Source organism: Tursiops truncatus, chromosome 13 (genome assembly GCF_011762595.2).
Source record: "Tursiops truncatus isolate mTurTru1 chromosome 13, mTurTru1.mat.Y, whole genome shotgun sequence".
Classification (NCBI taxonomy): Eukaryota; Metazoa; Chordata; class Mammalia; order Artiodactyla; family Delphinidae; genus Tursiops; species Tursiops truncatus.
This window is the reverse complement of record NC_047046.1, coordinates 38,139,393-38,166,294: the sequence shown is the minus strand read 5'-3', so window position 1 is coordinate 38,166,294 and position 26,902 is coordinate 38,139,393. Positions and strand designations below refer to the sequence as shown.

General features: G+C 35.1%; 1 protein-coding gene across 9 annotated transcripts in view; it reads left to right on the top strand.

The window, feature by feature from the left end:
- Positions 1 to 26,902, top strand: part of ESCO1 (establishment of sister chromatid cohesion N-acetyltransferase 1) — a 90,684-nt gene that overhangs the window by 26,472 nt on the left and 37,310 nt on the right. For 5 of the 9 annotated variants that reach the window (XM_073790578.1, XM_019930547.3, XM_073790577.1 and 2 more), the window contains exons 2-8: positions 492 to 595; positions 4,287 to 4,389; positions 4,631 to 6,764; positions 10,711 to 10,828; positions 12,431 to 12,491; positions 13,412 to 13,526; positions 16,272 to 16,403. In XM_073790578.1, the coding sequence (XP_073646679.1) occupies positions 5,214 to 6,764; positions 10,711 to 10,828; positions 12,431 to 12,491; positions 13,412 to 13,526; positions 16,272 to 16,403 (1,977 nt within the window). In that variant the 5' untranslated portion in view covers positions 492 to 595; positions 4,287 to 4,389; positions 4,631 to 5,213. Of the gene's footprint in view, positions 1 to 23; positions 596 to 4,286; positions 4,390 to 4,630; positions 6,765 to 10,710; positions 10,829 to 12,430; positions 12,492 to 13,411; positions 13,527 to 16,271; positions 16,404 to 26,902 lie in introns of those variants that run through there. The other 4 variants (XM_019930544.3, XM_073790575.1, XM_073790576.1 and 1 more) reach the window with 4 other exon arrangements.

Genomic DNA, 26,902 nt, shown 5'->3' with positions numbered 1-26,902 from the left:
GGCACCGATCCTCTGTGCGGGAATTTCTCCGCTTTGCCCTCTGCATCCCTAATGATGTGCTCTCCTCCGCGGCTCCGAAGCTTTCCCCCTCTGCCACCCGCAGTCTCTGCCCACGAAGGGGCTTCCTAGTGTGTGGAAACCTTTCCTCCTTCACAGCTCCTTCCCACTGGTGCAGGTCCCGTCCCTATTCTTTTGTCTGTTTTTTCTTTTGCCCTACGCAGGTACGTGGGGAGTTTATTGCCTTTTGGGAGGTCTGAGGTCTTCTGTCAGCGTTCAGTAGGTGTTCTGTAGGAGTTGTTCCACGTGTAGATGTATTTCTGGTGAATCTGTGGGGAGGAAGGTGATCTCCAGTCTTACTCTTCCGCCATCTTCCCCTCATCCCTAAGTTGGTTTAATACTTAATAGACAGTTAATAGATAATACTGTTTTTGTATTCTCATGTTTTTTTATAGATTGTTTTACTTTAGCTATAGAATTTTTTTTTTTTTAAGATTAACAAGCAGAAAACACACAGTAAGTTATTAGAAGCATCATTCATTAGAAGCATCGTCCATCAACCTGAAGAAAAAAGTTATGTGATTTTCATTTCAGGAAGGTAAGTGGCCTATACTATTACAGTTCAGTGCCTTCAAAGATAGTTGGTCAGTATACCAAATATACTTAATATATTCAGAGAAATGTAACTTTTTTTGACAAGATTATATGTTTACATATTAAATGGGGTAGTTAGTGAAAAGTAAGTTTTTTTGGTCACACTTCTCACTTGGTCCCGTAGTTCTCTTTCCTAGAAGTCTTCACTATTACTAGTTTCTTGTGTATCCTTCCATACCTTTTGTGTGCCTAAACAAGCATACGTTTCTATATCTTTCCTTCCTCCCACTGTCTCCCTTTTTTTCTTTTTACACAAAGGGAAGTACACCCTGTTATGCACCTTGCATTATTTGGCTTAACAATGTTTCTCGGTTCTAGGTCCATATCAGTTACTTACAGTTCTATTTTTTAGACAGATTTATTAAAGCATAATTTATGTATAATAAAGTGCACCCTTTTAAAGGGTACAATTTGGTGGATTTTGACAGATTTACACACTCTTGGAACCACCATCATAATCAAGATAGAGATCATTTCCATTACCTCCAAAAGTCTATCTCTCCCTCCACTCCTGACCCCAGGCAGTGACTCATCTGCTTTCTGTTACTGTAGATAAGTTTGCCTTTTCTAGAATTTCCAAAAAGTAGAATCATAGTTTGTATAGTCTTTGTGTCTAGCCTTTTTCATTCAGCATCCTGATTGTGAAGTTCGTTCATGTGGTTCCAGTAGTTTGCTCCCTTTGATTGCAGAGTGTTCTGTTATATTGACATACCACATTTTTGTTTATCCATTCACCCGACTTTTGGGTTGTTTTCAGATTTTGGTTATTGTACACAAAGCTGCTTTTAAGATTTTTGGACAAGTTTTTATGTGGAGTGAACAGTATTCCTTCCTAAAAAATCTTTGTTTACCTCAGAATCTCAAAGATTTTTGCCTTTTTTTTTCTTTTAGAGTTTTATAGTTTTACATTATGTCTGTGATCAGTCTCAACTTAGTTTTGTGTGTTGTGTGAGGTAAGTGTTGATTTTTTTTTTTTCTACTTGGATATCCAGTAGTTCCAACACTGTTTTTTTTCAGACTTTTCTTTCAACTGACCATAAATGTATGGGTCTGTTTCTGGATTTTCTTCCATTGATCTCTGTGTCCCTTTGTCTTGATTACTGTAGCTTTTTAGTAAGTCTTGAAATCAGATAGTGTATTTCGAGGTTTTTTTTAAAGGGCTTTGACTATTGTATGTGGATTTTTTTTTTTTTTTTTTGCTTTTTCACATAAGTTTTAAAATCAGCTTGTCAGTTTCTGTATAAAAAGCCTGTGGGAATTTTGCCTGGAATTGAGTTGAATCTCATCTCTGCTTTGACATGATTGCATGATATAGTATGAGTGTATCATTAATTATAAAGCAGTTTATAATGATGGACGTTGTGGATTTTCAGTCTGTTGCTCCAGTGTTCCAGTGAATTTTGTATTTACTTGTGTCTGTGCACTTGTGCAAGTATATCTGTAATATAAAGTCTTGAAAATGAAATTGTTTGATATTTAGCATTTATAATATAATATTGATTGATATTGACAAATTGTCCTGCATAGACATTGAATCACCTGCAGTAATATGAGAGTAACCTGTCACAAATCCTTGCTAAGACTGTGTTGTTAAACTTCTTGATCTTTTGCCAGTCTGACAGGTAAAAAATGGTATTTTGATTTGGTTCTAATTTGTTATTCTGTTATTATTTCACCAGCCATCTGTGGTTTACTTCCGGTGAATATATTATGGTGATAAGCTTATGCTGTTTCTTGCCAGTATTTTTCCCCCAGTTTTATCCCTCAAACTTGACTTCTGAATTTTGTAACAAGGCTTGAAAGCCTTACCCACTCAAGACAACTACTAAAATTCTCCCAAGTTTTAATCTGTTTTTTATGGGGGGGGGGGTTGTTTTATTTTTATTATTATTATTTTTTTTGGCCGCACCGCGCAGTTCCCCAACTGGGGATTGAACCCGCGCCCTTGTCAGTGAAAGCGCAGAGTCCTAATCATTGGACCACCAGGGAATTCCCATGACAAACTTTTCAAAATCTTTTTTTCTCCATTGTGCTAGATGCTTTGACCCTTTTAATCTGGACACTCATGTCTTTTAATTATAGGAAAATTTCTTGAATTCTTGTTTTTTTTCAGTTCTTTTTCTCTGTTTTCTAAAACCAGAATTACTGGACTCTTCTGCATGGCTGGTCCTTTTTCTTCTCTTTTGTCTCCTATTTGCCACCTTGCTGTTTTTGTTCTGCTTTATAGGCGATCTCCTTACCTTTATCTTCTATTGCTTCTATTGACTTTTTAATTTCTTTAATATTAGTTTTAATTTTCAAGAGTTCCTTTTTGTACTGTGAATGTTCTTATATATTTGTTTCATGAATGAATTAACTTATTTTTAGTTTTTGTCTGTGCATTGTTTTTTTCTTCCAAGCTACTTCCTCCCTGTTTTTTTAAGGGTCTCCTCTTGTATGTGGTGATTTCTGGTTTTGCTCATGGTTACAAGTGAGACACTAAAAACTAATTGGAAACTGTTTGGATGGTGGGTAGTCTCCTGCTGGTAGGGTGTGAGTGAGTGAGTGTGTGTATGTCTGTGATTAATGACTGTGGGCCCTATCAGTATTTTTTAGGTCTTTTCTCTAGTTTTGTCAAATTCATTAGAAAATTATCTTTTAGTCTCCTTCCTAGAAGGCATAGGCTAGGCTGCTGTCCTCTGGGAGTCTCTGAGTAGGCAAAGAGCGTTTGGGGTGGAAGGACTGGGTTTCAGTAATCAGTATGTGTACTGCTACTTACTCCCTCTGTTGTCAGTGTGATACTTCCTCCCTCAGCTGTGACTGTTGAGCCCACAGACCAAAGACCTTTTGTTTTACTCCTTCCCAAAATTTATACCAGTCTTTAGGGAGTGATGCAGGGGTAGTCTTCTGGGTGGTAGTAATTGGAAAGGCTGTGTGGCAGTCTTTCCCCTTTTGTGAGTCCCATTTTCCTCCCCATAACCTATCTCCTGGTACTGCCAATTTCTGCTTCTTGAGGGATTCTGTGGTTTACGTAGAGCTGTTTCTCACTTGGCTTTCCTGTTTCTAATTTAAGATCAGTTTTTTTTTGAGTCTGGAGGTTAGTTATTTGTCCTTCTTTGTAGCTTCTGTACGTTTAATTTTTATCATCTACACTTTTGTTCTTCATCCTTTGAGTTTATGGTTTTGTCTTGCTTCGTTTTAATCTGTTGCTTTTTTCTTTAGTGGGTATTACATGAGAGTAGAGGTAAATGTGTGTGTTTAAATCTGCCTTTTTTTACTGTGTGTCACTGTTTTTCTATGAATATAGTTATTTATGTGTACTGTTTTTCCTCAAAATAGGATTTTACTAGCTTAACCATTATATGTCTATATTATGAATTGTTTTTTGTATTTTAAAACTTTTTTTAAAACATAAAATGGATTTCATCAATGAAATAGAAACGTTATATTTCATTGGATGCATGTACCATAGATTACTTCAGGTTAGAAATACTAAAATTAAGTGCTATGTGTAAACTGAACTCTGAAGACTGATGGTAGGATAGGATAAAAATTATGGAGTATAGATTAACATGTTGGTTAATAGATTTGATGAGATGTAAATGAATGATTACATCTTTGTACCTTTTAAACATTTTAAAATATTTTACTTTTAGGTGCTGTGTAATGTGTTGAAAGGAAATTATAAGGAATGATTTTGTCAAATTTTTATGAGTTATGGTGGCTGAAAGATCAATTCTTTCTTGTGGGAAAGGAAATGTAAGTAACCTCAAGGAATAGATTGATTTTCAACTATTCTATGCTTACATGAGACAGGTTTTCCATTATTTATAAGACTGTGCTTGGGATACTTTTTTCTGTTAGCCTTAAGTATACAGACTAAATAATTCAAAAAGAGAAGTTAGAGTTTATGTAAGTCATGGTTATTTCTGTATAGTATCAGCATTGCTAAATTTCTTGAATTGTACAAAATTTAATTTTTATTTTTTTATTTTTCCAGAAATGGCAGCACAAAAGGAAATCTATATTAATAGACTATTTTATTAAACGGAAGTGGTTATATAAGAACTTTAAACGAACAGACTCAACAAACAAGGAAAGAAACGTGTTAACTGTAAGACATGTTTCCAATGAATCAAAGTCCAATAACTGTAGACTTCAGAAGAAAAAAGTTTTCAAAAACTTTGTCAAAACAGACAGGTCAGTGATAAATAACTCCTCCAGTAATAGGGCTAGGCCTGAAAACTGATATTAATTGAATAAAATTAACAAAGTAGATCAAACTTGAATTAAAATTTTTTCATAAAAAGTTCTGAAAATATCAGATTAGATTTAAATTTTCCTCAAATTTCTATTGCCTCGTCCAAAGTAAAGCAAATATCTTTCAGCCTTCATGCCAGCTTTTCTCATGTCATAAGGATGACAGAAATCTTAGCAAACTAGTATTTTTGTTGAAAATGTATATCAGTTTCAGTTGATTTTTAAGACCTGCTGCTCAGTAATAATACTAGACATTCAACATTTACAACTACCAGGACACAAAATCTCAAAAACTACTTAGAAAAGGAGGACCTTACTCAGGAATGATGTCCATTCAGGAGAAATCAAAAGAAAATTCCTCCAGTGTTATTAAAAAGAGTGAAGATAAGAATCTAGAAACACAAATTCAAGGTTCTCAAAAGAATCTAGTAAAAAAATCAGGTCCAAAGGAAGCTATAAAATCACTGGTTAAATCTTCCAATGAAAGTAAAGTCAATCAGCCTGATGAATTAGGAACATGCATGAGCACAAGGTCAGCATCCAGTGATAAAAAAGCTAGTAAACCTATTAATAAAAATATGGTGACTGTAAAGGGACATTCACAACAAGAATCTACAAAGCAGAAGAAATTATCTCAGAAAAAGTCAGTGCACAAAACCCCTAAATCAAATGAACAGCTTAATCGAAGATCACAAAGACTACAACAGTTAACAGAGGTTTCAACAAGGTCTCTGCGTAATAGAGACATTCAGGGTCAAGTTCAAGCAGTTAAACAGAGTTTGCCACCAACAAAAAAAGAGCACCGTAGCAATACTAAGAGCAAATCTAATAAAGTTAAAACAAATCAGAAACACGTGAAAAGAAAAGTGCTGGAAATAAAGTCTGATTCTAAAGAGGATGAAAATTCTGTAACTAATGAAGTAATAAATTCCCCAAAAGGAAAAAAACGCAAAGTAGAGCATCAAACAGCCTCTACTTGTAGTTCTCAGTGCATAAAAGTATCTGAAAAGTGTCTTCAGAAGAATACTAGAAAAGAGGAAACAAAATCTGTGCCTGTAACTTCTTCTGAGATAAAAAGATCAAAAATGGCTGCTTCAGTGGTCTCTAAAAAGAATGAGATGAAGAAGTCAGTTCATACACAAGTGAATACTAGTGCAAAATCCCAAAAAAGTCCACAGCCATCAGTGCCTGAACAAAGTACAGATAATGAGCTGGAGCAAGCAGGAAAGAGCAAACGAGGGAGCATTCTCCAGCTCTGTGAAGAAATTGCTGGTGAAATTGAGTCAGATACTGTAGAGGTAAAAAAGGAATCTTCACAAGTGGAAAATGTAAAGGAGGAGAAGCCTACAGAAATAAAATTGGAAGAGACTGATACTGAAAGACAAATACTTCATCAGAAGGAAACAAGTCAGGATGTTCAGTGTAATCGTTTCTTCCCCAGTAGAAAAACAAAGCCTGTGAAATGTATTCTAAATGGAATAAACAACGCAACTAAAAAGAACTCCAACTGGACTAAAATTAAGCTCTCAAAATTTAACTCTGTGCAGCAGAATAAATTAGACTCTCAATTTTCCCCTAAATTGTGCTTATTACGACCCAGTTTTTCACTGCCTGCGTTAGAAATGCATCATCCAGTGACTCAAAGTACATTTTTAGGGTCAAAACCACATGATGATAAAAATAAAGCTTGCCAGCAGGAAGAAATGAAAGAAATTAATTCTGAAGAAGTTAAACTTAATGATATTACAGTTGACATTAATAAAACCCCCCAAAAGCCTCCTGAAAATTGTTGTTTGGGTAATCAGATAAAACCACCTCCTGATCAGCCATTGGATAACCAGAAGAAAGATTCTTTTGAATCAACGCCAGATAAGGTAATTATTTTCATCATGTACATAGAGGTGTCTGAGTACTTTCTGATAAGATTTAAGTGTTTACAACATATTTTAACTTAAGAATTAAGTTGTAAAATGTTAAGGAATTCTATTTTATTAACCCAATCTTGTAGTGAGTGATAGAACTTACGCCTTTAGATGTCTCATATTTACATGAATGCTTGTCATTGTTTCCTTATTTTCACCCTTCATTTTAATTTTATGTGAAGCATAAACCTGTTGAAGTCTAGATTTTCTTTTTCCTTTAACACACTGATTTGTTTCCTTTTTCTATTAATTGTAACCACAGAAACTATGTTTCATAATGAGTGACTAAAATGTAGAACTTGAAGTTGGGCCCAATTCTGACCAAGTTGTTAAAATTAATTTCAGCTGGCACAAATCAACTTTCCCCACCTGATAAAATTTAAAAATTAAACATTTCTAATAGTAGAGATGCCTTTTGGTTTGACTTGTGTGGCCATTTTAAAAATTGGCAAATAAAATGTCTGAAAGATACAAATAATTCAGACCTCAGGCTAAGAATAAAATTGTAGTGGCCAAGAATTTTTAAAATGGAAAAGTAAATTGAAAAACAGAATCTAAATAGCTGGAAGAAACTTGAATGATTATCTGAGAAGTAGTTTTGAAACCTTGTAAAAGCAGCTGAGCCCATTTCTTTCCAAATTAAATCATAGGTAAAATACCAATACATAAAAGCAATAGGCAGAAATTTTATGTGTGTCAAACTTTAGCGTTGTATAATACTGATTTTTAGAACTCCACCAATTTGTTTTAGTTATTTAATTTTGTAATGAGAAAGCTGAGAGCAATAGAGGAATGTGGGTTAGGTCACATGTTTGGTTGTGCAAATAGATTTGAATTCAGGTGTTCTGATTCTCAGCCCATCATTCTTTCTACAGTGAGATACTCTGAATATTAGAAGATCATTTGAGAAAAAAATCATGGATAGAGAAGAAAGTCAAGTCACCTTAAAGTTTTAGGAGTGATTTAAAGTTCTCTTTTGAGGCATTTGGGTCTAGAAGCAAATTTGAGTAAGGAGTCAGGGCTTGTGTCAGAAGCCCTGAAAATAGATTATTGGCTACTCTCGTGGACTAAAATTGAAAGAACTTAAAGGGAACAGATACAATGTGGTACTCTTAGATTTTATTTTCTGTGCAAATGTGAATGAAAGCATCAATTAGAAGACAATTATTCAAATAGTGATAGTAATTAAAGTAAGTAGTGAGTGGTAGAATGAATAATAAGTGTGGCCTCTTGCAGACACAGAGTGGCTTTCTCTTCAGGGTGTGCTTTTGTCAAAAATTGACAGCTACGCTCCAGGTGTAGTTGCAGAGTGGATCTTTTAACTCCTTGCTGCATAAGTGCCTGTCAAAACTCAGAAGGCAGATAGTTTATGGGGAATATATTGAGAAATAAGAAATCCATTCCTTTGGACTAACTACTAGAATAGAGATGTTTAGTTGGACTACATTATTTTGATCTTCTATAATGCCGCTTTTACTGAGATGTGCTTTGGATTTATGCAACACCTCTATCTTGAGGAATGTTATGAAAAACAGTCCTATGAAACTTGTGTTAAAATTTTTATTTACGTACAAATTTACATGAGAAGTCTTGAGTTTCAAACGTTTAGAATACTAGAGAGACCAATATTATACTAGTGACTACCACCCAAATTTGACAAAAATTAACATTTTATTGACTTCAGATTTTTTAAAGTAAGAAAAGTACATTACAGATATAAAGACCATACTTCACTCTACTTTCCATTCACCCCTCTCCCCAGAGTTAAATATACTTCTAAAGTTGGTATGAATATTTTATGTTTTTATTTTTGATTTCACTGTGTATGTAAATATATCTATTATAAAGAATACTTAACATTGTTTGTATTTTAAACGTTTACATAAATGCTAACATGGTTTGTATGTGTATATTCTATATATACATTTTTTTTTCAACTTGATTTTGTGCAGTCAGCACTTTTGATATTTATTAGTACATGGGTATTTTAATAGTTATAAAGGAATATACCACAGTTTATTTATGTTTTCCTCTGTTAAAGCACTTCTAGGTTGTTTCCAACTTTTTCACTGATAGCAACAATGTGATTACTATCACAGAGTGGTCAGGAGATGTGGTGGTGACCACATCATTTCAAGACATATTTGATTGCCTGCTGCATCCGAGACACTGTGCTAATAAGGCTACAGAAGATGATGTTTCCTGCCTTTAAGGAATTTACATTGTACTAGTCACTTAGAAATTTCTCTTCTTCCCATAAACGCTAAGATGTTTTAGTTCAGCCATCATAGTAGCTTTTGTTTAGTGAACACTGCCTCTTTGTTAGGCAGAGAAGAGCTTCATATAATTGTCACCACATTCTACAGCATGACTTCTGTTATTATCCATATATTACAGGTGAGGAGAGTGAAGCTTAGAGATTTAAGTGAGGCTTAGAGATCCACGTAAGTGATGGAGTCAGGCTTTGAACTGCGATTGGCTGGCTTCAGAATCTAGATTTATATTTGGGGAAATAGGAGAATGTAAGAAACAATCCTTAAATCATTTGAAAGCTTTTTCTGTGGCTGCTTGTAATTTTGCTCTTTTTATTATATGGTGTCAGTCTCGGCAGTACTGAAAAATGATGATGGTTGATAAGGCTGAGCATATGATAGCCCTTCTCTGAAAATTTTGGCCTGAATTTAAATTATTTGGATTTTATGAATTTTAAATCTCAATTATTTTATGATTTGTTTTTTAAACTAGTAATTTACTAACTTCCTAATGGAGATTAAGTAGTAATTGTTCTTACTGTTTTTACAATTACATGTAATTATTGTTCTTACTGTTTTTAATTTTTCTGCTTTTTAATGCCAAATATAATGTTCATTTTTCAAAAATGTAATGTTCACAAATAATGTTACATGTTCTTTGTAACAATCACAATATAGATAGATACACACACATACATACACACAGAAAGTTAATTGTTCACCTCCTCATTTCCATTTCTTTGAGACAGCTAATGTTGATAGAGTTTCTAGTATTTTCCTTCGGTAGTTATTGAGTATCTGCTTTGACAGAGTTCTGATTTAGGGGCTCTTGGGAATACAAAGATAAATACAATAATAATAGTCTTTGCTCTTAAGAGTTATAGGAGATTAATAAAAAACAAATAACTAATTCAAAATAGGAAGTGATAAGGGCATGAAAGACAGAGATGAAGTAGATGGAAAATTTGGGGAAAGGGGATGGGAAAACTTGGAGGAGACTTCATGGGAGAGGTTAATATTTAAGTAATGACGAGTTTATACGGGGGGTAAGGTGTTCTAGATTAGCACTATCCAGTAGAAATATAATGTGAGCCACATAAATCGTTTAAAAATTTCTGGTAGCCACATTAAAAAAAAAAAGAAATTGGTAAAATTAATAGATTTTATTTAACTTGTCATATAAAAATACTATTATTTCAATGTGTCATGAATTTTAAAAATTGAGGTGTTTTACTTTTTTGTACTAACACCTCAAAATCTGGTGTGTGATTTACATTTGTAATAAATCAGTCATACTAACCACATTTTAAGTGCTCAGTAGTGAGATGTTACAGTGGCTATTAATGGACAGTGAGGTTTAGGTAGATGAAACTCAGAAAAAGTATAGAGCCAGGCAAATATGAAATATATCTGTTGGAGAGGTAAATTTTTCGATCTAGTGTGAAGAGGAATAATAGAAGTTGATGCTGAGAAGGGTAGCTTGTAGGGAGATCATAAAGAGACTTTTAAGGCCTATCTGTGTGAATTACTCCATATATTATCTTAAATTTTCTTAGTATAGTGCTCCAATTCACTGAAAGTATTGGGATAAGACCCAAAGGTTGATATAAAAGCAAATATTAACATTTTGAATTATATGTGCTTAGAATTGCAGCCTATGTTTGGAATCTAAGCTTGAAAACAATCCAGTGGAAAATACCACTACTACTGTTTCAACTCTGCTCAGTCAAGCAAAAATTGATACAGGGGAGAGTAAATTTCCAGGTAATACTTTGAAAATATTGTTTGGATTTCACAGTGGTCAGACATATTTTTGTCAGCATAACAGTAAACTATATCCACTATCAAATAAGCCTGTTAAATCCTTCTTTTAACCATTATGTGATGTGTGATTATCACCATTCTTTGAAGGGGGAGAATTGCTTCTGTTGATTGGCTTGTTTACAGTACTTAAGATGATTCTTTGATTCCCTACCAAAAATTCTTTTGTTTTTCAGTCTTTTGTTTGTGGACTTACTTTCTGGAGAAGTGTTACTTAATGAATTGCTTAAATTAGTGGTAGCAGTTTATTTCTCAAGTATAAATGACTGTGCTTTACCACTTCAGGTTCTTATCTTTAACCCTTAATTACTCAGTTTTCCATCTTAGTAATTCTATCTTTGAATTAAGAATTGAATCAGTTGCTGCAGTTTGTCCACTTATACCATAAAAAAACTTTATTTTTGTAACCTTATGAAAATTTTGGGGAGAATTCCCTGGCGGTCCAGTGGTTAGGACTCGGCACTTTCATTGCCGGGATCCGAGTTCAACCCCTGGTCCGGGAACTAAGATCCTGCAAGCTGTGCGATGTGGCCAAAAAAAAAAAAAAATTGGGCAAGTATTATTTGAACTCTTGGATGGGGATTAGTTCACCTTTATCAGATGAAACACCAGGAAAAAACAGAAAAGAAATTCCTAATTTCTGTTGTTTCTCTCTGGTAAAGGAAAGATACACTTGGAGCAAAATATTGAGTTCAGATAATTGCTTCCATTGCATGTCATTTAACCTTTTCTCTTAGTGGGGGAAGGGGAAGTATACTATGAACACAAGAAATGCATTTATTCATTAGAAAATAAATTGATTATTGCATTATTTGATTAGTAATGTGATTAAAACTCCAGAGACTACAGGGGTTTTTTTGTTTGGGTTTGGTTTTTTATAAATTTATATATTTATATTTTATTTTTGACTGTGTTGAGTCTTCATTGCTGTGCGTGGACTTTCTCTACTTGCAATGAGCAGGGGCTGCTTTTCTTTGCAGTGCTCGGGCTTCTCATTGCAGTGGCTTCTCTTGTTGCGGAGCACGGGTTCTAGGCTCACGGGCTTCAGTAGTTGCGGCTCACGGGCTCTAGAATGCAGGCTTAGTAGTTGTGGCGCACGTGGTTAGTTGCTCCATGGCATGTGGGGTCTTCCTGGACCAGAGAGCGAACCCGTGTCCCCTGCATTGGCAGACGGATTCTTAACCACTGTGCCACCAGGGAAGTCCTACAGGTTTTTTTAAACATGTTTTCATTTATTTCCATTTAGAGATTGTATAATTATGCAAGCATTTAAACAGTTTCCTTTATTGTTCAGTGCTAGTAATTATTGGTGAAACTAGAGACAAACTTGATCTACCATTAGATCTCTTTGCAGCTCTGTAGAGCCTTTTTGCCTCTTCTCTGAAGAGTAATTTCTAGGAAGGGGCTTTAATTTTATCAAATGGTGTTTATTAAAAATAAAGCATTTAGTGCACTGAGGTTTTGTCTTTATTATAATTTTTAACCATTAGGTGGAGAGCTAATACAAAGGCTTAGTACATAACCCATCTTTTGATTAAATCACAGGTTCAGCTCCCAAACAGCACAATATACTCACTAACCAAACATCTAAGACCAGTGATAACAGGTAAGGTATTAGTTTAATATAAGTATAAATCTGAGAACTTAAGGATTTTATACCTGTAAGTTTTGAGTTTGGGGTTTTTTTCCCCTGAAAGGTTGTGCTAGTAACCCTCAGTTTTTCACATAGAGGTGATACAAGTTCTCTTTTCATTTTAGTTTTTTCTATGTCTGTACATACTATTTTGTAGCTTTTATGTTTTTACTTAATGTGTTATGGGCATCTTTTCTACATTCCTTCCTCATTCTTTTAAATTCTGCAGTAGATATCATTGTGTGAATATTCCATTGTTTAACAATTCTCTACTTTATAGAAACTTTGGTTGTTTCTAGTTTATTCCTATTAGAAAAAAAAGTCCTGCAATAAACACATATATCTTTGTCCACTTATGTGACTATATCTAGGATAAATTCATAGCTATAGGACTTAACCTGCATTGCCAAATTTCCCTGCAAATTGGTTGTGTCTTATACTCCCAGCAGCAGTGTTTGAGAATGCTCCTTTTTCCCCAAAACCCCCATGATATGAGTATTAGCAACGTGTAAAAGTGTTTTCAGTAGCTTAAAAGCTTTTTGTTGTCTTTAATTTCAAAATTAAATTAGTATGATTTTTTAGCTTTAGCTCATTACTGAAAATAGTATTTAGGACAAACTGTAGTGACTCAAATTGCTAAAACTATGAAATGTAAAACTTACTCATACTATAGTTAGTGCTGCAGTTTTTTGTTTATTTGATGCAAGTTAGTTGTTTCTTTGGGTTTCCTTCCCTGTTTTGGTTTTTAAAAGGTTATTTTTCCCCCCTTGGAATTGATATTTGTCAGTGTTGCATAGAAAATAAGTTTTTTTTTTTCCTACCAGTGATTTGAAGTGATATGGATCTATAACATTTAATAGTTTTTGTTTGTTTGTTTGTTTGTTTTTTTAAAGGGAGATACCACCAAATCATTCTTGGCCTAAGTGTAATTCCCATTTGGAGATAACAATTCCAAAAGAATTGAAACTAAAAGAAGCAGAGAAAGCTGATGAAAAACAGTTGATCATAGTAAGTATACAACTTGACCTTTTTGGTGAAATGTTATAAACATCTTATTTATGCACATTGTCAAGGAATAAATTCATTTTTTACCTAAAGAACTTTTTGTCGCCATAAGTCTTAATTATGGAAATATTCTTGATATTATGACAGCCACCCCCGCCAGTGATTCCATCCTGTAACAAATAATAAAAATTCAAATTTCCATACTTCTAGTTTTATTTACAACAGATTGACACTTTATTTCACATTTGTTATTTCTTAAATGTGTCATTTGATCACTACCTTTTTTAGTAGTTTAAATATTAAAATAACATGGAGTTTAATAAATAAGATGATTTTATATTTCTGTATTTTAGTGTATGTTATAATTTTAAAACTACATTTTACAGGAAGATAAACCAACAGTTAATTTGAATTAGAAAATAAGTACAATTTGGTGGCAAGGTGGAAAAGAGGGAGATATTTTGATTGATTAAAAATCTAATTTGAGTGAGCACAGTATATTAAAAAAATGAAGAACCCAAAATAATAGGAACATTTAATGTAGTTCCAGTTAACATAATTAATAGGATTTTTTGGTACTAGATGATTGATTATAACTTTAATATGGGAGAATAACTTTGTAAGAATTTTCTAGAAATTTTTGAGAAAGATTAGTGAGGGAAAAAGTTGTTTCATCGAATTTAATAATGTTTCTGTTGTCAAATCAGTATGATAGTGAAACAGTAGATTAGACAAGTAGAATCTAGAGTTGCCCTGTCCAATATGGTAGCCACATGTGACTGTTGAGCACTCGAAATGTTGCTTGTCACAACTGAGGTATGCTCTATATATGTAAACATATGTACTGCATTTCAAAGATTAGTACAAAGAAGCATGTAAAGTATCTCACTAATTTTTAAAAATATTTAATACATGTTGAAATTATAACATTTGGGATATGTTTTGTTAAATAAAATGTATTATTAAAATTAATTTTACCTGTTTGCTTTTGCAGTCTTTAATGTGGCTACTAGTAAATTTAAAATTACCTTTGTGGATCACATTTCTATTGGATAGTGCTGGTCAAGAGTTGATGGTAATGATGATGATGTTAATGATCATAATGGCAGCTAATATTTTTGAATGCATTGTTCCATCTCCTCCACTTAATTAAGTTAAGCCTTATAAAAAAGTATGAGATAGGTACAACTATTATTTTCCATTTACCAGTGAGGAAACTAAGGCAGCTGCTTACTCATTACTGTGAAAACTGCCTTCTTGAAGAGATGTTTGTATACCTGTATTCGTTATTCACAGTAGCCAAAAGGGAAGCAACTGAAGTGTCCATCAGTGGGTGAATGGCTGAACAAAATGTGTTGTGTATGTATACAGTGGAATATTATTCAGCCTTTAAAAAGGAAGGTAATTCTGACATGTTATAATATGGTTGAACCTTGAGGACATTATCTAAGTGAAATAAGTCAGTCACAAAAAGACAAATACTGTATGATTCTACTTATATAAGGTACCTAGAATAGTCAAATTCATAGAGATAGAAAGTAGAATGGTGGTTTCCAGGAGCTGGGGGTGGCGGTGTGGGGAGCTGTTGTTTAATGGGTATAGAGTTTCAGTTTTTTGTTTTGTTTTTGTTTTTTTGGCCGCTCCTTGTGGCATGTGGGATCTTAGTTCCCTGACCAGGGATCGAACCTGTGCCCCCTGCAGTGGAAGTGTGGAGCCCTAACCACTGGACTGCCAGGGAAGTCCCTAGAGTTTCAGTTTTGCAAAATAAAAATAATTCTGTAGATTGGTTGCACAACAATGTGAGTGTACTAAATACTGCTGAACTGTACACTTAAAAGTGGTTAAGATGGTAAATACTATGTTTTATATCTTAACCACAATTAAAAAAAATTTTTTTTAACTCCCTGAAATTTCAGGTAACATTTTGTCAATAGTTTGAATCTTTTAGAATGAACTTCCCTTTAGTTTTATATACAATCTTTTATTTACCATTTGATTTCTCTCTGCTCTGTGACACTAGCTGTAAGGCACTAGCATACAGTTATCTGAGATCCTTTTTTTTTCCTATAATTAGTTGAAATTATACAGTTTTAGAGCAGGGAAAATAAAGGGATTATGCTTTTTTTAGTTAATATATTATTCTTAAAGTTAGATCATATTGCTGTAATTTTTCTTGTTAAATAAGGACAAGAATAGAAAACCTTTTGCAAACAATTGCTATTCTACAGCACAAGTATGAATTACTGGAGTACAGGTGATTATAATCAGACTTTCATACTTATTTGATATAAAGAAAATAGAAAATGTTTAATTTTACCTTTTCTCAAGAGTTTCTGGTGACATACTCTTTTTAATATAACTAGAGCAAAACCAAAGATGCCTATGAAACATTATTTTTTCTAAACTTTAGCAGTATAATTATTCACAGATACAAAATACATACTAGTTCTTATTTATAAGGTATTTGCTGTTTGGGGCTTTAGAACTAAGATTGTAGTGTTAAAGATACTTCTCAGTTCCTTTCAGTTGTTATTAAATGCTGTGGAGTGAGTGATTACTAAAATGGAAAACAGTTCTTAATAAAATTACATACAGATTTCAAAGATTAACATCTTAGTTTTTATAATCAACATTGAATGTTATTTTAAACACTTCTCACTCTATGTTCATGTTATAGCTTTAGAGGCTGATGTTCTGGAATTATTCTTTTGGGGGGGAAAAAACCTTCTGTTTGTTTTTTATAAATAGGATGCAGGACAAAAAAGATTTGGAGCGGTTTCCTGTAATGTTTGTGGCATGCTTTACACAGCTTCAAATCCAGAAGATGAAACACAGCATCTGCTCTTCCACAACCAGTTTATAAGTGCTGTAAAATATGTGGTAAGTGCAGTTCATGACTTTTAAAATGCAGAATCAGATAATTAGAGATGAATTGCCAAATTTAAGTCATTGAAAATTTTTGTCTTTAGGAAATGGTAATATATACAAAGCCCTTGTAGTATATATACAGGCTTATTTTAAAACAGAGCCAAACATAAAACCCAGCAAATTTATTCTGGCTGGTGTATGTTGTGGGATTTTTGAATTTAAGTTATATTTTTAAAGTGTTATTGAACCTCTTCTAACAAGTAATGCTGTTCAACTTGAGTATTTAAAAAGTCATTTGATTTTAATAATTATTAACTATTGATAAGCCTGCTTAATATTCAGTATAGCTTGGCACACTTTTTATTTGAGGGATTGATAGTGCTGTATATTATACCAAATAGACTGGGGATTTCCTTCTCTTTGCTAACGTGAGAGCTTTTCTTAATAAAATTAAAGAGAAAAATTCTTGATGGTTAAAACCTCAGAATTTGTAGTATGCTTAAAAAAAAATCCCACAAAGTAAATAAGTTTTAGTATGTATTTTTTGATGTATGTGCATTTGAGGCATAATGGGTATTATTTAATACTTGTTTTTGGAAGTAGCAAAATTTTAAATAATTTTGAACCATTTCAGATATCTTGTGAAAATAGTAATTTAATGTAATTGCTGTTTACCCATATCTGAAATGGAATTTATTTTTATTTTATACATGTTACCTTCAGTACTGTACACTCACATTAATAAGACCTCCAGGATATCTGAACTGAGATCACCAATTCATTTCATGTAGGCACCAGATGTTGGATTATTTAAAGATCTTTATTGGCTTCAGTTAAATTTGTGTCCTTACCTTTGGTTGAAGGATTTATATTCATGGTTTTATTTATCCAGTTACTTCTTCCCAAGATAAGTGGGGTTTTCTTTTTTTGGTTCCCTTCTGTGATGATCCTTTATATTCCTTATTTCATCTGCTTTTCCACACATACACCCTCCTACTGCTTAACTAAATAAAATATAAGGTGTGTGGACATAGAATATCTATAGATAGATATTGATTTGTCACTTGAAATTTGTACTTTTCCAATTTGACTGTATTAATATCCTTAAAACTTCAAAAGAAAAATAGCTCTATCAGGCAGCTAAATTATAGAATACTTCTTTGGCAAAAAATATTTGTTTATTTTACATACGTGAACCTGGTAGAAGTTAAAATGTGTTCTGCTCAAGTTACATTATCTGATTCTTGCAACCAGTTTCCTCAAATTATAAAAAGATTTGGTTTAAAAGACTTAATTCTTTATTTTAAAGGAAGTTCTTAATTTCTGACACAATCTGTAAAGAAATCAACCAGGAATTAATGTACTCTGCTCTTCCACAATACCAAAGGAAATTAGTTTATGGAACAAGGTGGAGTCATCACCTTCTCAACAAATTCTGGCTCTTGCAAAACTGTAAAGCAGTAGAGCAACTTAGGGAAGACTGATTCCTGCCCCACACCCCACCCCCACCCTCCTTGATGGGACAGAGCTATGGGTTATTTTATTTATTTTTGAAATAAGCTCAAGAGAAGGAATCGAGTTTAGCAGTTGGCCATCCTTCACTAACATCAAAGTTAATGTTCTTATCTTTTGCTGTTTTCAAATGTGTAGGTATACATAGATTTTAAGGTAGAAACTCCTCCAGAACATTGTAGCATTCTTTTCTAGTGTATGGAGGGAGGATAAAAACATACCTATGTTAAAGATATTCTGCTGTGATCACAACCCTGGATTTTGGGTTGTGACGTGAATCATTTATTGGGCACCTAATATTGTGCTTTTGCATTAAGTACTGTTAAGTGTTTGATGAAACATCTAAGTTTTTTAAATGCCAGTTCATCTGTTGTGTTTGATTCTTGGAGAGAAGCATATAGAAAAGAAGTCATTTCGTGCTCTGGCTTTTAGTTATTTCAAATGGGCAGTGTTCAGCGATTGGAAATCAAGTTTTCTTCCACTTAGAATAAATTAGAATGAGTTATACTTTTTATATTTTAATCAAACATTCTTTAGAAAATAAGTAGTTTTTCCTTAGGGTAAAAAGTTTCCCTTAGACATGGTAATAATCTATGACAGGTAAAAATGGCTGAAGTCTAAAATAGCATATAAATTATATAGCCATAGTAGCAATAGAAATTGATGCCACAGAGGCTACTTTTGGTTGACTACAATTTTTTCTTTTCCTTATCCTCTTTGGTTTGGGGTAGGGGAGAGAGTGATGGTGCTCTCTTTCTCTATTCCTTCATTGTACTCCATCTGCTTCATTGACACCATTTGAGGAAATGTATTTTATCTGACTTACTAGAAACTATTTAGGAAGGAGCCCCTTAAGGCCTCAGGGGGAGCCTGGATTCTGGTTTAGACCTAGGTTCATTTCAGTTTCCCTTCATGAACTAAGATAACTGTTTTCCTAAAGGTGTGAAGAGAAAGCAGGAAAAACTCCCCCAAGAGCATTGAGCCATGTTGCTAGGCAAGGAACCTGTCCAGAACTCATCTGTATTTTGAGCTTTTAGTAATGCAGAAGAGGAATAATGTGTGGGTTCTTTGCAGAAAATCTCCTAACTTAATCTTTCTTACCTCTGTCTTTCCCTTATCTCCTTTGATTAACATTTGACTGAATGCTTTGTGGAGGACCTTACTCTCAGGGTATTTGATATACCCTTGCCTTCAAATTTAGGAACAAAGCCTGAAAGAAATGAAAAGTTAACAGTAGAAGTTTTAAGTAACTATTAAAGCAATAAATCAATATTAACTATTTAAATTAAATTATAAATTAGCTTTGCAATTTAGAAGTGATAATTACTTTGGTAGAGCAGTGATCAGAAGAGGGGTTTGTTTTCACCTCTTGATGACAAGAAAAACTTCGAAGAAGGATTTGACAGATCCCTGATTAGATGTACAGCTGCACTATCCAGTATGGTAGCACTAAACCACAGAAATGAAAAATGCTGTTCCTCAGTTACAGTAACCAGTGCTCAGTAGTCACATGTTGCTAGAGGCTACGTGTTAGTGTAGATGTAGAACATTTGTATTGTCACAGTGAATTCAGTTAGACAGTGCTGCTACAGAAAGCTGAGGCAGGGAAGCCATGATCCAGTAACCTTTAATTTCTTTTATGTGAAACTTGAGTACATGTGAATTTACTTCTGCATACTTTTTCTATATTCCTTTTGAAGATAACTAGGACAAAGAGGAAACTGGGTGTGGAGCAGGAATAGGGATTTTTAAGTCTTGGGATTGGGAAAGGAATCGGAAGCAAAGTAGCCTTGGCTCTTAGAACTAAGTGTACTCCAGCATTCTTAGGGAATAGGGAGCCCAGGTATATTTGTAGGAGGAATGCAGAGAGCCGACTCAGAATTTGGTCTGAGTTTCATTGAGTTTCCCTGCTTAAAGGTTGAAAGTTAAGAAGTAGTTTCTTTAGAAACAGGTAGGAATTTGTTACATAAAAATTACCAAATGTCTTATTTCAAGCATCCAAGTACTTTTTCTCTCTTCCCTGACCCACATTTTTAGTTTTTCTAACTTATTATATCTTAAAGACTTAAAATATTGTGGTGTATAAATGTAGAATGGGAGCAGTCAGAAAGTAATTTTCCTTTGGGATGTGAAGGCCATATATTGGAGAACGAATACCTTTAGAATGAATGTTACATGCAACAAAATTTTACATTTTTAAAAAATAAATTTATTTATTTATTTATTTTTGGCTGCATTGGGTCTTCGTAGCTACACGCGGGCTTTCTCTAGTTGTGGAGAGCGGGGGCTACTCTTCGTTGCTGTGCGTGGGCTTCTCATTGTGGTGGCTTCTCTTGTTGCGGAGCATGGGCTCTAGGCACGCTGGCTTCCGTAGTTGTGGCATGTGGGCTCAGTAGTTGTGGCCCGTGGGCTCTAGAGCACAGGCTTAGTAGAAAGTGTTCACAAACTCTGGGGAGGGAAAATATATCTAGTGGCAAATAAAAACTTCAATCTGTTTTTCCTCTACTTTTCTCTATTCCAGAGATGGTACCGCCATTTACTCATATCCACAAGCTGAAAACTTCAGAACAGTCCTTCAGTTTTCTTTTTATTGTCCTTCTAACTCAATCCTTTAGTGAATTTCACCTTCAAAATAGATTCCAAATACTCCCACTTTTGTCATGTCTACTGCTCCTGCTCTGAACCAAGCTGGCAGCATTTTTTGCCTGGACCACTTGTGTAATGCTTCCCTAACTGGTCTCCCATCTTCCATTTTTGTTTCCCTGCAGTCTTTCTGCATGTTGTCCATAGCAGTCTTTTAAAAACTTGAATCATATTATGTCCTTCCTTTCTTTAAGATTTTCCAGTGAATTCACATCACACATAGAATAAAATTCAGAGTACTTAACTGTGGCATCAAGGCCCCGCACACTCTCCCTTCTCTAATCTCATCTCCTTACACTCTTCCCCTTACTTGCTGTACTCCGGTCATGCAGATCTTCCTTCTGTTCTTAAACCACTTCAGCCACATTCCATTCTTAGTGTATTTGTACTTATATTACTTTTGCTTGGAGTGTTTCTCTCAGATCTTCACGTACTGGCTCTCTTCATTCTGGTCTTAAAGACACCCTCCCTGACCACCCAGTACAAAATAGCTCCCCTTGTCCCTCTTCTGTCTGTATAACTTATCACACTCTGAAAGTTTGTTATGTGTATTCCCCACTGGAGTAGAAGCTGTGTCGAAGCAGAGTCCTTGGTAGTCTGTTTATCATGCTGAAGAGCACCTGCCAATGCGTAGTAGGAGCTCAACAAATGCATTGAATTAAAGAACAGATTTTGATTTGAAGCCACAGAACAAGAGTGGTGAGTCTCAGTTTTCTCATTTAAAAATGAGATTAAGGGCTTCCCTGGTGGCGCAGTGGTTGAGAGTCCGCCTGCTCATGCAGGGGACACGGGTTCGTGCTCCGGTCCGGGAAGATCCCACATGCCGCGGAGCGGCTGGGCCCGTGAGCCATGGCCACTGAGCCTGCGCGTCCGGAGCCTGTGCTCCGCAACGGGAGAGGCCACAGCAGTGAGAGGCCCGCGTACCGCAAAAATAAATAAATAAATAAAAATTTTAAAAAATGAGATTAAACCAGATTTCTCTGGGCTTTGGCAACTCTGATATTTGTTGATATTAAATCATTGGGAATTAATAGTATAAATATCTTTGGGGGACATGGAACATACTGTAAGTTAGACAGAATAGTAACATACTTCAAAATATGTAAAGCAGCCCAAATTTGAATTCATTGTGGCAGTTAGAGGTTTATTAACTAGGTTTGCATATTGAATTACATATCTGACTGAATTTAGGTGCTAAAATCATTTGTTCTTTGTTTAGAAAAATAGTCAAAGTAATTTAACTCTTTTTTTTTTTTGCTAAGATGTAAGAGGTCATTATAGATTATTTTGTACCAGTGGTTTTTCTTCAGTTGTATTTAATTTTAATTTTCTGTAAGATAAATTTTTCTTTATATATAAAAATAATGCTTCTAATCCTTCTATCACAGGAATTAAATTTTGAGAGTTTTAGTTTCTCTCCTGAAATTCTTCTTTCACATAGTTTGTCCTCTTGTCCTTTAAAATCTTTAGCATACGTGTAATAGCAATTTTAAAGTTCTTTTCTGCTAATTCAGACATTTGGGTCACACTGGGCCTGTTTCTGTTGACTTTTCCCCTCTTGATCTTGGATCATAATTTCCTATTTCTGTCCATGGTCTTACTTTTTTTTTAATAGACTTTATTTTTATAGAGTAGTTTAAGATTATAGGGAAATTGAGCTTACGGTAGAGAGAGTTCCTGTATACTCCTGCCCGTACATATGCTTGACATTCCACACCAGAGTGGTATATTTGTTGCAGTTGATGAGCCTACATTGACAAATTATCACCCAAAGTACATAGTATATATTAGGGTTCACTCTTGGTGTTGTACATTTCATGGGTTTAAAAGATACATAATGACATGTATCCAGTAATGTCATACAGAATAGTTCTTCTGTTCTCCCTTGCTTTATCCTTGCCTAACCCTGGCCCCAGCCCCTGGCAACCACTGATCTTTTTAACTGTTTCCAAAGTTTGGCCTTTTCCAGAATGGTATGTAATTGGAATCATACAGTATGTAGCCTTTTCACATTGACTTCTTTCACTTAGTATTATGCATTGAAAGTTACTCTGTATCTTTTCATGATAGCTCATTTCTTTTTAGTGATGAATAATATTTTATTATCCTGATGTATCATAATTTATTTACCTGTTCACCTACTGAAGAACATCTTGGTTGTTTCCACATTTCGGCAATTGTGAATAAAGCTGCTATAAATGTCCATGTGCAGGTTTTTGAGTGGACATACATTTTCAACTCGTTTTTGTAAATACTAAGGAGTGCAAATGCTGGGTCGTGTGGTAGGAGTGTGTCTAGTTTTGTAAGAACTGCCAAACTGTTTTCCAAAGTGGCTGTACCATTTTGCATTCCCACCAGCAATGAATGAGATTTTCTGTTGCTCCACATTCTTGCCAAAATTTGATGTTGTCAGTGTTCTGGGTTTTAGCCATTCTAATGGTTGTGTATTGGATCTTACTGTTGTTTTAATTTGCATTTCCATAGTGACAGAATAGGGAGCATCTTTTCATATGCTTATTTGCCATCTGTATATCTTCTTTGGTGAGGCATCTGTCCAGGTCTTTGGCCCTTTTTTTTCAATTAATTAATTAATTTATTTATTTTTGGCTGCATTGGTCTTTGTTGCTGCACGCGGGCTTTCTCTAGTTTTGGTGAGCGGGGGCTACTCTTAGTTGAGGTATGCGGGCTTCTCGTTGCTGTGGCTTCTCTTGCTGTGGAGCACGGGCTCTAGGCACACGGGCTTCAGCAGTTGTGACATGCAGGCTTCAGTAGTTGTGGCTCGCAGGCTCTAGAGCACAGGCTCAGTAGTTGTGGCGCACGGGCTTAGTTGCTCTGCGACATGTGGGTGGCGCACGGGCTTAGTTGCTCTGCGACATGTGGGATCTTCCCTGACCGGGTCTCAAACCCATGTCCCCTGCATTGGCAGGCGGATTCTTAACCACTGCGCCACCAGGGATGTCCCTGGCCCATTTTTTAACAGGTTGTTTGATTTCTTATAGTCGAGTTTTAAGAATTCCTTGTATATTTTGGATAACAGCCCTTTATGAGCTAGGTCATTGTAAATATTGATATCTCCCAGTCTGAGGTTTGTCTTCTCATCCTCTGGACAGTGTCTTTTGCAGAACAGAAGTTTTTAATTTTAAGTTTAATGAAGTCCATCTTATCAGTTCTTTCTTTCATGGATTGTGCTTTTGGTGTTGTATCTAAAGAATTATTGCCATACCTAAGGTCATGGCATTTTTCCCTTTGTTATCTCCTAGGAGATGGATTTTTCCCTTTGTTATCTCCTAGGAGTTTTTATAGTTTTGCATTTTACATTTACATCTATGGTCCATTTTGAGTTAATTTTTGTGAAGGTGTAAGGTCTGTATCTAAATCCTTTTTTTTTTTTTTTTTTGCACGTGAACATATAGTAGTAGTTCCAGCACCATTTGTTGAAAAGACCATCTTTTCTCCATTGTATTGCTGTTGCTTTTTACCAAAGATCAGTTGACTATATGTGGGTCTATTTCTGGGCTTTCTATTCTGTTTCATTGTCTCTTTGTTTCTTCTTTCACCAGTGTCACACTGGCTTGATGATTGTAGCTTTACAGTAAGTCTTGATGTCCAATAGTGTTAGTTCTCTGACTCTGTTCGTTTTCAATATTGTGTTAGCTATTCTGACTTTTTTGCCTCTCCATATAAACTTTAGAATCAGTTTGTCAATATCCACAAAAGAGCTTGCTGGGATTTTGATTGGGATTGCATTGACTCTATAGATCAAGTTGGGAAGAACTGACCTGTTGACAATATTAAATCTTCCTGTCTTGCCTTGTAAGTTTTTCTTGGACATTGTGTATAAAAGAACACTAGCAACTGAAGTAGATAATCAGATAATTCCCTTCCCTGCCCCTGCCCCCTGCCCCCTAGCCAAAGCTTTCCCTTCTTTCTGTCTGGCAACTACGTTAAGGGACTGATCTCTTAGATTTCATTAGGTGTTGAGTTGGGTTGAAATTTTAGTTATTCTATCCATTTGGATTTTTAATGTCTTAAGGTTGGGATCAGGTGCCTCTCTCCAGCAGAGGTTGAGGATCTAAACTCCACAGCACACAAATCTCTCTATACCTCCTAGCCCCACTCAGCAGATGTCCCATGGGAGAGTTGGTGGAGCATTACCTCTGTGTTTCGCACTCCTCCAGATTTCAGACTTCCATGCCAGCTCACTTATGACCATTAAGAATTTGACTGATTTTTCCCTGTCCCAGGAGTAGACTTTTCTTGTCCTCTGCCTGTGGCAATCCTGCTCCTCTAAGACACTGATTGGTCAATGTCTTAGGGATAAAAGTGGCTGCTGGTCTCTGCTCACCCAGGTAGGGCGGGTTCATCTCTGGAAATCAGTCCACAGCTCTGCATTGCCTTAAAAAAAAAAAATGCTTTTTAGTTTATTGGGTGTTTTCTTATTACAACAGAACCAGTGATCTTTTTATGACCTTCTTTATCTTAACTGGGAGTGGAACTCCCAAAGGTATACATTTAGAGAACATTTTTCAGTAATGGATTTGGGACTTGTGATGGAGTGGAGTTTGGGCCATGAATTTTTTAAAATCATGAGTGAAACTGAAGAGGTCAGTAGATTTGCTCACTAAGCCCAGATGACCTTGAGATGAGACTGACATCAAATGAAATATTTCTTATATACTGGGAGATTATTGCTACAAGTTGAAAAGTGCTTAATTGATGAATCCTAATAAAGGGATGTTTTGGATTCCTTAGTATTTGAGAATGACAGAGAAAAGAATCTCATAATTCTTCATATGACTTTTAGTTAGGTCTGACCCGAGTATACCTTAAGAGAAATATTATTCCTATAGTAATAGATTTGATGATGTAATTACAGAAGTTTTCTTAACTGGCACAATTGGGAAAATTGGGTCAGTTAATCAAAAAAGTTGATTCAAGTGGAGATCCTTGGTATCAGAATACCCAACTAATAGTAGCTTAAATCATAAGGATACATGTTTTCTTAAGAAGAAGTCTGGAGGTACATAGTCTTGGGGTTGTTCCATTCAGCAGTTCAACAATCAAAAAAATGTTTTTTAAAAATACCCAACATGAACACTGGGTATTTCTCCTTCAGTGCCCTTCTCTCCTTAGTGTGTTGACTTTTTAGCTTCATAGCTGTAACTTCATGGTTCATAAAGTAAACTCCTGTAGTCCAGATACCATGTTCAGATTTAAAGGAGGAATGTTGGTTGGAGTGGGTATTCTTTCAAAAAGAGTCCCTCAAGTGGTTTTTTCATTTTATCACTGAAGAACAGCAATTTTCCAGAAGCTCTTGCAAAGTTCCCTATGTCTCATTCACCAGAACTGGGCCTGGTAGCTAGCTACCCTTTAGCTGCAAGAGAGCTGGGAATGTAAGAATCTGTCAAAAAGAAGTAAGAGAATATGATTTATTGTGCCAGTGGTTCTCAAGGTAGGGGAATGGGGTGTTTATTACATAACTTCTGTTAGGTAGCATCTGGAAACACGTGGAGAATATTGAAATTTGGTGGGCAGGGTTTAGGGGTACTGAACTTTTTGCAATGCGTGTGACACTTCCAAAGAAGGTAGAATGTCTAGCCTAAAGTGCCAGTAACAGCCCTGTTGAGAAACACTGGACTATTTGGAATTTATTGTTGAAATACACATATTACCGCCCCAAACAAAATGGTCAAAAAAAGAATGGGAGAGAATGGCTTGGGATGGGCAAAGAGCAATGTCTTCTATAGGGTCATTACATAGTTTAAACATTTTATTATAATTTGAAGCCTGTCAATGTATGTTAAATGTAATTGATGGGGGGAAGCTGTTTCTTTGAGTATGGATCCTCTAATTAGTTTAGCTTTGTTTTTTTCCTCATATAAATCACACCCATAGCCATCCTTTATGATGTACTTTTAAAAATATAGAGGAAGAACTTAAATATTGCAGAGCAACCTGAGAATCTGGGTATAGAATTGTTCTTGCTGCATTTCTGATTTTTAAAAGAGACTTGGCCTATTTGCTTTTTTCCAGAGTGTCCAGCCTAACTTTCATTAAAACAACTATCTTTGCACTCTCGTTTTTTAAAGAGGAGATGCAGACCCAAATACCTGTGCTTTTTTTTTAATAAAAAAATAAACAAGTTTATTTATTCATTTATTTTTGGCTGCCTTGGGTCTTCATTGATGCGTGCGGGTTTTTTTTCTAGTTGCAGCGAGCGGGGGCTGCTCTTCGTTGTGGTCCACGGGCTTCTCATTGCGGTGGCTTCTCTTGTTGCAGAGCATGGGCTGTAGGCGCGCGTGCTTCAGTAGTTGTGGCGCATGGGCTTTAGAGTGCAGGCTCAGTAGTTGTGGCGC